The sequence below is a fragment of the Sorex araneus genome, chromosome X (assembly GCF_027595985.1).
Source record: "Sorex araneus isolate mSorAra2 chromosome X, mSorAra2.pri, whole genome shotgun sequence".
NCBI classification, from domain to species: domain Eukaryota; kingdom Metazoa; phylum Chordata; class Mammalia; order Eulipotyphla; family Soricidae; genus Sorex; species Sorex araneus.
The window spans coordinates 117602090-117617327 of record NC_073313.1 but is presented as its reverse complement, the minus strand read 5'-3'; the positions used below and the strand labels follow the sequence as shown (position 1 = coordinate 117617327).

The following is a 15238-nucleotide window of genomic DNA, read 5'->3' as shown; positions in this document are numbered from 1 at the left end:
ACTATAAGTTAAGAGCTTGATCATGGACAAATGCTGTCATGATCCAAACAGTGATACTAGATTGGACCCTGCTAGGGTGCGGAATGATTAATCTGGCCTGAGTGCTGTGGTCTGAGTCTGTGGCAAGATGTTGCCAGGAGAGTTGCCGTGCAAACCTCAATGTATCTCTTGCTATATCCATGCAAAAATAACTAGTATTAAGATGTTAATGAGTGTTTGGAATGGGGAGAGGAGAAAAAACCCTAAGAGGTATTTTGCCTACCAGCCCTCAGGAAGGGCTTTCTTATGTTGATTTTGCTACCTGGCTGGGTATAGCCTAGAGGGCAAGGTGGGAGAGACAAGCAGGAGGAGAGATGAGAGAAGAGAAAGAAGCGGCAGTGGATCCAGAGAGAGGACGGAGCTGGGAGTGCGGGAGATGAGAAAGATGGAAGATTGAATAAATGGTAACTAATCAGCAACCAGCTTGGTCCTCGGTCTTCCTTTGCCTTTCCTTGACCACCGGCCGTCCCGATTCAGTCCACACACTGCGGTTCCAGGGCACCGAACGCGGGTGGTGAGACAGAGCCGCCCGGAGAGCCTGCAAGTGTACTCGCCCTGCGGCGAGCCTTAGTTTTTTACACATGACATCATTTATTTGATCCTAATTTTACAACTGTTCAGAGGGTAACTGCAATATAATGTTTGTACTAACTACTCTGGCATATTTTAACTCCGACAGAGGTCTTGTACCTCCATAGTCTCACGCTACCTTAGTTGTCACTTTATAAAATATATTAAGGTTCTGAAACACTGTATAAATTATTTATTTAGGGGGGATATCTGGCAACATTCAGGGCTTACACTCAGGGTTCTGCACTCAGGGTTCACTTTTGGCAGTTATCGGGGATCATACTGGATGCCAAGGATCAGACTTGGTACAGGCACTTGCAAGACAAATGCCCTAGCCTCAGTACTATCATTCTGACCCCCTGAGTAAATTGCTTAAAAAGTACATTTTATCTTAAAAATGGTTTTCTTATTTCCTTTCCTTTTGTTAAGATGACTGTGGGTTGTACATACATGGTTGCAATGCTTGCACACTTGGTAGATATTACATGTTGGGTATTACACATTTCTGGTGCTGAGATCAAACTCTCAGCCTCATGCCTGTAAGGCAGTCAGCTATTTCTGAGCCCCATGGGGGAACATTTTAAACACTTTTTGAGGTGCAGGGCATCATCCCTGTACTTCACACACTCAAGGCAAGTGCTTTGCCACTGGGCTACATCGTCAGCCCTAAACATTTTTCAAAGAAACAAATCACGCTTAAAATGCTTTTAAGTTTGGAAGCCTGGCATAGCTATCTTAATGATAAGAGGTTTAGAATTTATGTATTCAATAACTCACTTCTTAACAAATAATTTAGAGATAGGTTCTGCTTTAACTATTTATAATATTAATTTTATACTTCTGAGCCAGTCTCTAAAACTGGATAAGATATAAGCTTTACAGAAGTAAAAATATTACTTTCAACAAAGAGTATCAACAATGAAAATTAAGAAAGGTTGCTTACCATGTGTTCACCACTAAGATCTTGTACCACTTTGATCTGATCAAAATCATAAGGTCCTTTGAAACCATGTGCTGCTTTGAATTTAACTGGCCTTGTATATGGCATTCCTTCATCATCACTTGATGAAGGATCATCCTGATCAGTATGAAACACTAAACAGAAACACAACAGAAATCATCACTAATATAAACATAGCTACTATCATATTTTCATATCCACTGCTTATCAAAAAATGCAAATAGAAAAAGCAAAATCTATTACCATATAAGATACTGATTAAGAGCATGGAATTTGCTGCCAAGCTACCACAGTCCAAATCCAACTACCATTTACCTCTGTGACATTAGGCTAAGTAATGAATCTTTCAGGACCTCTATTTTCTCATCTAAAAAATGTAGATATAATAGTATGTATCTCACAGGAGCTTTATAAGGATTGAGTTTGATACAAGTGGAAGTGTCATATTAGAACACTGGCACAGAATAAGTTTATTAAAGAAAAAAAACTATAATAATGAAAGAAGAGATTAAGATGGACATAAAATTTAAAAAATTATTTAATTCTGAGCACTCAACTAATTCACATAAAACTATAAAAATATGTTTAAAATGCAAAAATTTTTCTTCACAGCCATAAAATTAAATAACAAGAATAATTTATTATATTGAAATAATAAGGTACTAGCTTTGTTGAAAGTTTTTTTGGTGGTCTCAGGGATAGAACCCAAAGATTCCTACTCCAAAGTATGCCCTCTACTGCTGAGATACAGTCCCAGCAAAAGATTTAATATTTTTAATTAAACAGAAAGCTTCTGGATTGAAGATGATGCTCAAATATTAAAGTGCTTTCCTTGCATATAAGAAACATGGGTTTACTTCTGGGAATATATCCTGAAGAGGCAAAAAAGTACAGTCGAAATGACATCTGCACTTATATGTTCATCGCAGCACTGTTTACAATAGCCAGAATCTGGAAAAAACCCGAGTGCCCGAGAACAGATGACTGGTTAAAGAAACTTTGGTACATCTATACAATGGAATACTATGCAGCTGTTAAAAAAATGAAGTCATGAGCTTTGCATATAAGTGGATCAACATGGAAAGAAAGTATCATGCTAAGTGAAATGAGTTAGAAAGAGAGGGACAGACATAGAAAGATTGCAGTCATCTGTGGAATATAAAATGGCAGAGTAGGAAACTAATACCCAAGAATAGTAGTATATAATACTGGAGGTTGGCTCCATGGCTTGGAAGCTAGCCTCACACCCTGGGGGAAAGTCATCCCATATAGAGAAGGGAACATCAAGTAAAATGTGATTGGAAATCCCGAGCGGGGAGGGAGATGCACGCTGAAAGTAGACTAGAGACTAAACACGATTGTCACTCAATACCCATATTGCAAACCACAACATCCAAAAGGAGAGAGAGAGCAAATTGGAATGCTCTGCCACAGAGGCAGGGTGGGGTGGGGGGATGGAGAGGGGGGTGGGAGAGATACTGGGTTCATTGGTGGTGGAGAATGGACACTGGTGGAGGGATGGGCTCTCGAACATTGCATGAGGGAAAAACAAGCACAAAAATGTGTGAATCTGTAACTGTACCCTCACTGTGACTCACTAATTAAAAAATAAATTATTAAAATAAATAAAATAAAATGCTTTCCTTAAGAGAAAGCTAAAAAACAAACAAATAAATAAATGTTCATCTATTTTAATTGAGTTGTTTCACAAATGGACAAAGATTGGTGTATATTCATTGTGATGCTATTCAGACTACTAAAAGTTGGAAATAAACTAAATATTCAGTATTAAAAAAAAAGAAACATGGGTTTGAACCCTAGTGCCAAACACACACAAAAGATGCTTCTTATACTTTAGGAGATTCCAAATACTTAGCTGAAATATTCTATAGCTCACTTACCTTCATCTCTAACACTTTTAACTTTATTTACAGCACGTTCACCATATTCCTCAGCAAGGTGTTTTGCTCTTTTGACTGATTTTCCTAGGAACTTCTTTAGTTGAGTCCTGATCAAAAATACAAAAGTAATAGAAAAACAAACCAAACCTCAAAATATATCTTATTAATTCAAATAGGCACAGAAGTTCAATAACCCACAGATCATTCATTAACTGTGACCAGTGTCTGTACATATGCATGTAATATAATTAAGTTTCAGTTTCCCAGGAGGTATTCCTAAACACAATATAATGGAAGAATGCATTTCATCTCATGCTTCCATACATAGATAGGACTTACTTACTGCATTTTGAAGGATTTAAGTCACAAATATCATATGCTAAGATTTTAAACCCCAAAACCTATAATTCAGGGGTACATTTTTACTAATTCATGGGAGTTAATGACAGTAAAGACAACATCTGAAATAGTTCATAAGCTATATGTATACAGACGTTCACTACAGCATTGCTTGGAGATGGTTAAAAAAAACCCAGAGTTTCTGTGATTATACAAGTCACTTGGTTGTATCCACTTTCCCCCTTTTAAAACAAGAGTATTGTAAAATAGTCATTTCCTTGGGTTATTTTACCAAAGACTGTATAAATGTCTATTCTAAGATGGTACCATAATTTTTCTCTTGTTCCCCTTTGGGTGGGGAGGCACACATCCAGTGGTGCTCCGGGGACTATATGCATTGACAAGATCTAACCTGGGTCAGTCATGTGCAATGCAAATGTCTTAATCCCTGTACTATCTCTTTGCCCCCAAGACTTAGATCGTTAAATGTGCCAAGTTCATTTCCACATGTGGTTACTTCTGTCTAGAATAGTCCTTCCTTGGCCAGTATCTACTCATAATTTAGGTCTCTGGTCTCTGACCAAACATCTCTCAAAGACCTGCCTTACTCTACAGACAAGACTTTCCTATTACATAGACCCACAGCACCCATACTTTTCTTTTATAGCGATTGCTACACATGAAATTAGAGTTATTTGTGCAATTACATACAGAGCATCTTTTTCTCCTGTTTAACTGGAAGCTCCATAAAAGTAGAAACAATATCTCAGGTTTACTTGGCAGTGTCAAGAATCAAATTCAGGTCCTCTACATGCAGTACATTATTTTATCATTAAACTACATCCCTGGCCATCTTTTTAGCCTTTAAATATGGAAATTGACTTAAGTTGTGGAAAACCACCATAAATATATAAGATGGCAGTCTGATTGTACTGTATTTAGTTTTTTGTCATTGGGTCATAATCAGAGGTATGCAGAGGAGTGTTTTTTATTTTTGTTTTTGTTTCTGGCCACAGTCTGCTGTATTCAGAGCATACTCCTGGCTCTGCACTCAGGGCTCACTCCTGGTGGGGCTCAAGGAACCAGATGGGATGCCAGGGATTGAACCTGGGTCAGTAACAGGTAAGGCAAGAGCCTTGCCTGCTGTACCATCTCTCTGACCTTTATAAAGTAGGGGCTAGCCCCAGGAATACTGAGGGTAGTTGAAGGACAGGAGTTACTCCTGGAAATTCCTGCTCCAATACAGGCCTGACAGCTTAGTAATGAGGGAAGAGGGCACCAGAGTCATACCTGGTGGTGCTTAGAGAAATGTGGCACTGAAGATCTTCTGTCTGGAATAGTCCTTCCTTGGCCAGTATCTACTCATAATTTAGGTCTCTGACCAAACATCTCTCAAAGGCCTGCCTTACTCTACAGATAAGACTTTCCTATGACACAGTCCCACAGCACCCATACTTTTATAGCGGTTGCTACATGTGAAATTAGATTTATTTGTGCAATTACATACATAGCATCTTTTTTTGCTTTTCAGGTCACACCCACCGTTGCACAGGGGTTACTCCTGGCTCTACACTCAGGAATTACTCCTGGCAGTGCTGGGGGACCATATGGGATGCTTGGAATCGAACCTGGGTCGGCCGCGTGCAAGGCAAACGCCCTACCCGCTGTGCTATCACTCCAGCCCCCATAGCATCTTTTTGTTCCTCTTTGATTTATTTTTGGGGATGGAAATAGCATTAGAATATTACATTGCAGGGGCCAGGAATGTAGCTCAATGGTAGAGCACTTGCCTTGCAAGTGAGGGCCTGGGTTTGATTCCTGGGCCAGAAGTAGCCCCTAAGCACCATTGGGTATAACCCTCACACTTAAAAAAGCATGGCAGATACCACTAGGATGAAATTTTTTGTTTGTTTGGCTTTGGGTCCCTATCTGACAGTGCTTAGGGTTTACTCCTGGCTTTATGTTCAGGATCACTCTTGGCGGGGCTTGGGTGACCATATGGGATTTTGGAGATCTAACCCAGGTCGGCCAAGTACCTCATGCTGTACTATCTCTCTGCTCTCAAACAAAGTTTTTTATATTATAAAAGAGAGAAACTGAATTTTCATCATTGAGAAATAGATAAGTGAGAGCGTAACAGAGTATCAATAAGATGACATATAATAAAATGAGGGAAGTCTCAGTTCTTTTGGGTGGGGAGGCACACACCCAGTGGTGTACAGAGGACTATATGCATTGCCGAGATATAACCTGGGTCAGTCATCTGCAAGACAAATGTCTTAATCCATGTACTATCTCTTTGCCCCCAACCCTTAGATCATTACATGTGCCAAGTTCTTGGCTATCTGGGGGGCATTTGCAGATGTTCCTAGATGTTGGCTTATATGTTATCAGTTTGTTGCTCTATTTTGCCGTGAATTCAGAAGCTACATGACCTGATCTTAATTATATAAGAAGCAAACAAAACGCATATGAATAATCCCTAAGTAAGTGTGTGCTGTGCATGAAAGCATTCTACATCTCGAGTAGAAAAATTAATAGTGTGTACATTTGAATAATATCAAACAACTTTTCTTTTAGAAATTATATGATTTCTTCTGGGGATGGAGATAATTCAGTCTGAGCCCCACCAGGTGCAGAGCTGGGAGTAAGCCCTGAGTGCAGAGCTGGGAGTAAGCTCTAAATACTGCTGGTGGGCCCAAAAACTTAGGAAAAAAAGAATAATTCATAATTCTTTGTTGGTGTTATTTGTTGTTTTGGGACCATACCTGGTTGTGTACAGGGGTTATTCCTCTGCACTCATGAATTATTCCTGGTGGTGTTTGGGGGGCCATATAGGATGCTGGGGATCAAACCCTGGTCAACCACATGCAAGGCCAATGCCCATCTCACTGAACTCTCTCTCTGGCCCCTAATTCCTAATTCTAAGGTTTCTGATAGCTACCACTGCTAGAAAGCCATGTAGTAAGTATCATTGGTGTTATCCTGTATTTTCATTGTGGTTCATCTTTCCTAAAATCTCCCAGTGCTTCTTTTGCTACACTTTTCACTTAGGAAAAGTAAGTCTTTTTAAAAACATTTATTGTTTTGCTTTTGTTTGGGGATCACAATTGGCAATGTTCAGGGGTTACTACTGGTTCAGCACTTAGGAATAAGTCCTGGCAGTGCTCTAGGGACCATATGGGATGCCTAGAATTGAATTCAGGTCAGTTGGCTGCAAGGCAAGAGTCTTACCCACTGTACTATAGCTCTGGCTCCAGGAAAATATCAGTCTTGAATGAAGAATCTGCTTTAAGGCTCAGAATGAATTATTACCATTTAGGTGATGTGTATAACCAAGCAAAACCCACATGCCCGTCATTGTGCTTAATGCTTGTAAGAGAAACAAGCATGGCATGATCAAAATTCTTTTGCAGCTAATGGTATGGCTTATTATACATTCGTCTTTTTAAAGATCAGAAAAGTTTAATATAAAGACCTAGAGGGCTGGAGTGATAGCACAGTGGGTAGAGTGTTTGCCTTGCATGCAGCCAACCTGGGTTTGATCCCTGACATCCCATATGGTCCCAGCACTGCCGGGAGTATTTCCTGAATGCAGAGCCAGGAGTAACCCCTGAGCATCATTGGGTATAAACAAAAATATATATAATGATCTAATGTATGATATATTGACTGTAGGTATCACTGAGGTTGAGAAACAGAAGAAATTTATTATAAACTGGAGTATTCCAAAAGGTAATCGTGTTTTGGATTTAAAGAGACAAATGGAAACTGGAAAGAGAAAGAGAAAGAAAAAAGGCAACTTTAAGGAAATCATGTTCTTCCACTAAGACCATTAGTATGTGCTGTCAGAAAAATAACAGGCATAATGTAAAATTTATTTATCATTTACTGTATTGTCATATATTACAAATTTGACCAATATAACCTCAGGAAACTCATAATCTATTGACTAGGGTCAAGGAGTAGTAATGATGGACACAAACACAAACCAGACAGAGTAAAAATTTAAAATTGTATAGTGATCCCCATTTCTATTTTGGTTTTTGGGCTACATCCAGCTGTGTTCATGGCTTACTCCTGGTTCTGCATTAAGATTCATGCTTGGTGGAGCTTAGGAGACCATATGCAGTGCCAGGGATTGAACATGGCATGCCAGATGGGTCGATCATGTGCTATGCAAGCACCCTACCCACTATACCATCTATCTGGCTCTGTGGGTTCCACTGTTAAAAATGAAAGCTTGAAATGGCAGTCAGAGAGATGGCTCAAAGAGTTGGAGTATACACTTTGTATATGGGAGCCATGGGTTCAATCCCTGCATGGCACTGCTGCCACGACTGGTCCTCCAAGAGCATTGCTGGATGTAGTTTTGAAAAAATAGAATAAAATGAAAGTTTGAAATGAAGAAAAAGGATGTGCTGTAACTCACGTTTTCTGCTTTAACCTTCCACCATCAGTATCTGTGGGCTGAGACTGTAATTTCTCTTCATCATCTGACTGTGCTGCATCATTGCTACAAGAAGGGGAAGAAATAATTTAAAGTCATTTCCTGCAAATCAAAACTACAATGAGATACCATCTCACACCTGTGAGAATGGCAAATATTCAAAAATCTGGGCACAGCTAGTGTTGGGGTTGTGGTAAGAAAGGAACCCTCATCCATGGTTGGTAGAAATGTCATCTGGTTCAGCCTTTACTGAACAGCCTTTAATAGATATGGAGATCTATTAAAAATAGGAACCGAACTACCATACAATCTAGTGATGTCATTTCTTAGAATCTATCCCCCAAAGACAAAAACATTATTTTTTTAATTAAAACCTCCAGAACCTAGCCACAGCCACGCTCAAGTCCTCTCTCCACACACTTGGACGAGCCTCACACATGAAGTAACCGGCAGAGGAACCCAGGTATGCGGGACCCAGGGCTGAGATCTCTAAGCCTGCTCTGATTGGGACTGGGCCTCTTCCGCCCAGATACCCCATTTTCCAGTAGCTAGGCAGTCACAACCACAAACTGCCCCCAGCGCCATGTAATCCCATCAATGGCCAACATCCAGAGACTATAAAACCAAGCTCCTGGAAGAGAGCAATGCAGAGTCTCTTGCCCCTGCACCTGGCTGTCTTCACCAGGGCCCCTCGGAGGGGGTGGATTGAGTCTCCCTCCAAGCCTTGACAGCCGAAGACCTCCGGAACCCAGCCACAGCCATGCTCAAGGCCACTCTCCACACGCTTGGACAAGCCTCACGCATGAAGGAACTGGCAGGGGAAGCCAGGTATGTGGGACCCAGGGCTGAGATCTCCAAGCCTGCTCGGATCGGGACTGGGCCTCTTCTGCCCAGATTCCCCATTTTCCAGTAGCTAGGCAGTCACACCCACAAACTGCCCCCGGAGCCATGTAATCTCACCAACAGCCAACATACAGAGACTATATAAAACCAAGCTCCTGGGAGTGCTTGGTCACTTTGTGGCAAGTGTCTTCTTATAGCCTAGTTCTCCCTCTCAGAGAACCTGGCAAGCTACAGAGAGTTTTCTGCCCACATTGGGAGCCTGGCAAGCTCCCTGTGGTGTATTCATATGCCAAAACCAGTAACAATGATGGGTCTCATTCTCCTGATCCTGAAAGAGACTCTAATGCAGCACCGTTGGGAAGGATGAATAAAGAGAGGCTGCTAAAATCTCAGGGCTAGGATGAATGGAGACGTTATTGGGTCCACCTGAGCAAATTGATGATCAACGGCATGACAGTGATACAGTGATCCCCCAAAGACAAAAACATTAATTTGAAAGGATATGATATATGCACACCTACTTGGTTCATAGCCCCACTTGGTTCAATAGCCAAGATACAGAAACAACCCAAAGGTCCAACTACAGATGAATGGATCAAGAAATTGTGGTATATATATATATATATATATATACATATATATGTGTGTGTATACATATACACAAAGGAATATTACACAGCTCTAAGAATAAAATCATGTGATTTGTAGGAAAATGAACAGAACTAGAGGACATTATACTGCATGAAGTCAGTCAGAAGAAAAGGGACAGATACAGAATGGTCTTTCTCCTATGTTGGACTTAAAGCAGCAAAGTAGCAACAAAGGGCCAATGGCAACATAGTGGGATAAATGATCCACACAATTGAGTTGGGGGTGGTTGAGTTGGGAGGGAGGAGTCTTGGGGTTCTTAGGAAAGTGAGAGTATACACGTGATGGGTGAGGGGTTGGAATTATGTGCATGAGAAACCATTATTAACAGCATTGTAAACCACAACTCTCAAAAAATTGAAAAAAAATTTCAACACACATAGAAATAAAAAAGTCAATTCACAGTTCTCGAAAATCTCTAATTATACTTATAGCTAATAAGAATAAGAAAAAACTATGTTAACACTCTTTATGTAATTTAAATTTAAGTGATGATTGAGAAATTTAAAGACTAGAGAGACACAATAGAAACTACACAGGATGTAATGTGTAAAATAAAAAGTGAATGCAATTTAGGGTCTTTAGGGAAAAACTACAATAAACAAGGGCCTTTGCTTCGCAAAATGTGCTGCACAGAAGGTCTGGAGAGACAGTTCAAAGGGCCAGATCACACACTGATCAAGAAGTGCTGGGTTTGGTTGGTGAACATGGTTCTCCAAGTGCTGCTGGGTATGGCCCAAAAACCAAAAATGAAAAAGATGCTGCAGAGAAATGAGAAATTAACTTACAAATACATTTTCTTTGCATACATACTATTTACCTTAGAGCTATATACATCTTACAGTAAAGTAAATCTTCTCTTTACAGTAAAGTTAATCTCCTTTCTGACATTACAAAGACAATATGATTATAAAATTTATTGTCCATACTCTGCCTTGGGCTTTGGGGCCATGTGATTTGGGGGCCATGTATTGCTAGGGAATGAACCAGGGTCTGCTGCATACAAGGCCTTAGCCCCTGAATTATCTCTCCAGCCCAAATTAGTGATCCTCAATGCAAGATTTTGGAAGATCAACATTTATCTCACATGAATTTTTAGTCTCAATATGTTTTCATAGTATCTATAATTTGAGATATATATCCCTCAAGTCATTATATAGTCTTAAGAGAGAACAAAATTTAAGAATTTTTTTAAAAGTTTAATATGGGGGGAGCAGGAGGGATAATATAACAGGAAGGATGTTTGCCTTGCACTTGGCTGACTTGGATTCAATCCCTGGACACGACCCAAAAACCAAAAACAAAAAAAAAGGGAAAAAATGGAATATAAGGATATTCTATTTTAACTTTATATTTAAAAATAGAAGAGTGAATGAAACTAAAGTGTCTGTACTATCATAGTTGATAGGCAGAAATTTTCTGTATACTAAAATAGTATAAATGATAAATAATAACTTTAGTCCATACCTTACATATTCCTTAGTCCTTCTCATGATGTGTAGAGTGAGAGGATTAATACCTGATGGTAGATTCTTTTCTGCAAGACTCAAAGGTATTTCCTCTCCAGTATCCAGGTTCTTAATCATTACACTGGCTAAAATTTCCTGAGGTAGAAAACAATACCAAGAGGATCCGTATGATTCAATAATATACTGAGTACAAAATCCTCAAAAAATTAAGCTAAGGACTGTCTATACATACTTAGAAAAAGTGCAAAGTTTTTAACATTATTAGTGAGATACAATTCACACTCCACAAAATGAACCCATTGAAAGTGTAAAATGACAGTTTCGAGCACATTTAGAGTTGTGCAAACATTATCATCTGAGTTTAGAACACTTTTATCACCACCAAAAGAAAACGCATTATTTCACTCCTCTCTCCTTCCAGAACCCAGCAGTTACTAATCTATCTACTTTATGTCAATGGATTTGCCTCTTATGGGCATTTCATATAAATTAGATCAAACACAGTGTGGCTTTTTTGGTGACTGGCTTCTTTCACTAATATCATGTTTTCAAAGTTCATCCAAGTTGTAGCACGTATTAGAACTTCAAGCCTATTTTGGAGTGGTGGTACCAAGGATTGAACCTTGAGGCTCTTATTTGCAAAGAATCTTTTTTCTTTTAATTGCTAAAAATTATCGCAAGCAGATGGATATACCGCATTTTATTTATGCATTCATCATGGATGGATGTTGTGCTATTTCCACACTCAGGCTATTATGAACATTTGTATGTGTTTTATGTAGACAATGTTTTCCATTCTCTTTGGTGTATTTATACACAGAAATGGAATTGCTGGATCATGGCAGTCCAATTTTGAGGAACTGTCAAGCAATTTCCCAAAGAACAGTAATTTAAAAAATGTGTTGTCTAAAAGAAATAGAAATTAATATTTTGCCTCAAATCTTTATTTTGGGGTCCAGGATGTAGTTCAAGTGATAGAGCACATGCCTGGCAAGTGTGAGCCCCTGGGTTCCATCCCTAGAACCAAAAGCCCACTACTTTCCCACACAGCTGATGTGCACTTGGGGCTCCCAAGCACCATCTGGCATGGTCCTTGCAACTAACCACCACCTGGCATGGTCCTTACAACTAACAAAAAACCCTTCATTATGAATAAACTAACCAATTGATGTGTATAAATAATGTACTTAATGCCACTTAGCTGTAGACAATTAAAACTAATTAAAGTGGTAAATATAGAGGTTTCTATTTGCCAACCCAGCAGTGCTCAAGGCTTACTCCTGGCTCTATGCTAAAGGATCACTCCTGGTATGATAGTGCTGGGGATTGAACCTGGGTCAGCTGTATGCAAGTTACATACCATAACCCCATACTATTGGCTGCAATTTACTTATTTTTTACTATGATTTAATTTTTTTATGCTTTTATGTAAAACGTAAGTAGAAAACAAAAAGAAAATTAAAGTTTCTCAGAGTTTTCCTTCTTAATGTGCTGGATACAACTCTGACTTAAACTTATTTTTTTACATAATTACATGGTAGATTAAATGCATTGAAAGCAAGGTCTACATTTTCTAGAGTGGGCTTAAAAACGAACTTGCTATTACAGCTATATGTGATTATACAAACTATATGATGTACAGCATGTACAGATTCAATGTTTACTTATTACAATTTAAATTCAATACACATCACAAAAAACTAAAGATACTCAGTATACATTCACATTGCCTTATGAACTTTTTTTTGCCTTATGAACATTTATATCCAGAAGTTTTTTATGTCTTCTTACTAACTATATATTTTGTTTTTTAAGAATAACAAAATTAGTTTTACCTCATCAGTAAGCTCTCTTCCTGAGTTGGATCTAGGTCTCTGAGGACTTGTCATTTCACCTGCTATTGTCTGTCCATCAGGTGTTTTTCCATTTTCCTGAAATTATAATTTTATAAAGAGAAATGAAAACTAGATCACTTTTTAAAAATAAATACTCAATTATTCATTATCACACACAGTTCTAAAGATTCTGAAGAATTCTATAATTCACATAATGGAGTTTACTGAAAACTGAAATGGAATACTCCATTTCACTCCTTTATTGTTCTCAGCATGCTGAAAAATATTTGTCGCCAAAACACTGCTGCCCATGAAGCAGTCTTGGTAGTTTTCCACTGAGGTATAACTGACATGTAAAGTGTTTTAGTAGTTTTAAAACCAAATGCTCTCTTGGAAACTGGCTCCAAAGCAGTTAGAATACTAGAACGCCAGTACTAATGCTATTACTGGGATATCCAAAGATTGGGTTTGGCAGACTTTTTTTTTGTTACAAGACAGTATTTTAGGCGTTGTACTTCATATTAGTCTTTAAATCTTTGTAGACTTTTCTTTCTTCTCTTTTTTGTTAACGATCCTTGTAAAATATAAAAACCACTCTTAGCTTGGGGACCCTACAAAAACTGGACTCTGCACTAAGGCCATTGGATAAGATTTATTATATGTCTTATTTCCCAGTCTGATAACCAGCTCCAACTGCACATAAATAACTCCAATCTCCACATAAATAACTCCTGTATCTCAAAATTAAGTTGGAGTAAAAAATTTATGTTCTCAAGTTCTTTCTTTTGTCTCACAGTTGGACACATATCCTAATATGAGGGTTTTTTCATGATTATAGAAATTATTAAAAAAATAATTTTGACCACTATAGGTAAACTATATGAAGACTACATTTGGCATTTGTTAATATCAATATCACAGGTAGCAGCACCTGTCATTTTTAAAATATCTACTACATACCAGCTACCTGGCATACTTTTCATCCTTAGATGCTTCCATCCTTGCAAATAACTTTCAAGGAAGTTTTTGTTCACCCATTTTATCAACAGGGCCCCTGGCATTCTTGTTAAATGCTACAGTCACTCAGCAAGGCAATAGTGGAGCTAGTCAGTGGATGCAAGATTTGGGGGACAAGGAAATATTGATTTGAAGAAAGAAGGTCCAAACAATCAACAAACTGGCCAGTCCAAGAAAGTTGATAAATATAAGATAAAACACGGATTCACCAACCTGGGCAGTAACTATTTTATCTCCACTGGTAGCACTTGCTAAATCAAGCGAAGGCTGAGAATCTTTGCCTGCACTCTCTGAAGCCATGCTGGTAGTCAGGAGAGCATCAGATGGAATACTTTCTTTGGGAACTGCAACAATAACAACCAAATTTAACACAACTTTATAGATAGCACAGAAAGTGGTTAAATCTTTGATTCTTTCAATAACCCTGTAATAAAAGTGGTTTATTTTATTTTATATATGGGGAAATCAGAGTTTAAAAAATCCGTTAAATTCCTTAAGACTATATACCTTAAACATTAGGAGATTAAGAACTTTAATTCAGACCTTAGGTCTCTATATCTCATGTTTCTTCACCATGCCACACTGACTCTTCAATAGTAAAAGATTCAAAAATTTAAAGTCTGCTGAAATGTTTGATTACAGAAATGTAACAATCAATGTAAAAATAAAGGAAAAAATTATAGCAATGTAACATCAATGTAAAATTTTTCACCTTTGGCTTATTACTGAAATATATGGGAAAACCCAAGTAGTGCTCAGGAGTCTGGGGCCCACTCCCAAAAATATTTGGACTGGACATGTGGCACAGAAGGTTTAATGCTCTGTCCTGAAGGTGCTGGTTGACAACAGGGACACATCCTGTGGTGCTGGTTGTGGGGCATGCAATGCTAGGAATCGAACTCAGGGCCTCACGCATGCCAGTCATACACTCCAGCCTTTTAGAGGATCCCCCATCGCCCCTACTAAAATATTTATTTATTTACTTTTGTTTGCAGTTCTGTGGATTGAATCCAGGGCCGCACTTATGCAAGGCAAGTGCTCTACCACTGAGTCACACACCTAGTCCCTAAAATAGTTTTAAAATTTAGTTATTAGGGCCTGGAAGATAGCTCAACAGGCAGGATTACACGCTTTGCATGTGGAAGGCCTGGGTTCAATCCTTAGCT

The 15238-nt window shown here is 38.7% G+C and overlaps 1 protein-coding gene across 5 annotated transcripts in view; it reads right to left on the bottom strand.

Moving 5' to 3' along the window:
- The window catches only part of WDR44 (WD repeat domain 44), a 116961-nt gene that overhangs the window by 44221 nt on the left and 57502 nt on the right, over window positions 1-15238 (bottom strand). For all 5 annotated transcript variants that reach the window (XM_055122876.1, XM_004614465.3, XM_055122877.1 and 2 more), the window contains 6 exons: window positions 14286-14416; window positions 13056-13151; window positions 11219-11355; window positions 8243-8326; window positions 3472-3578; window positions 1553-1704 (listed from right to left, as the gene is read on the bottom strand). In XM_055122876.1, coding sequence (XP_054978851.1) covers window positions 1553-1704; window positions 3472-3578; window positions 8243-8326; window positions 11219-11355; window positions 13056-13151; window positions 14286-14416 — 707 coding nt within the window. The remainder of the gene's footprint in view (window positions 1-1552; window positions 1705-3471; window positions 3579-8242; window positions 8327-11218; window positions 11356-13055; window positions 13152-14285; window positions 14417-15238) is intronic.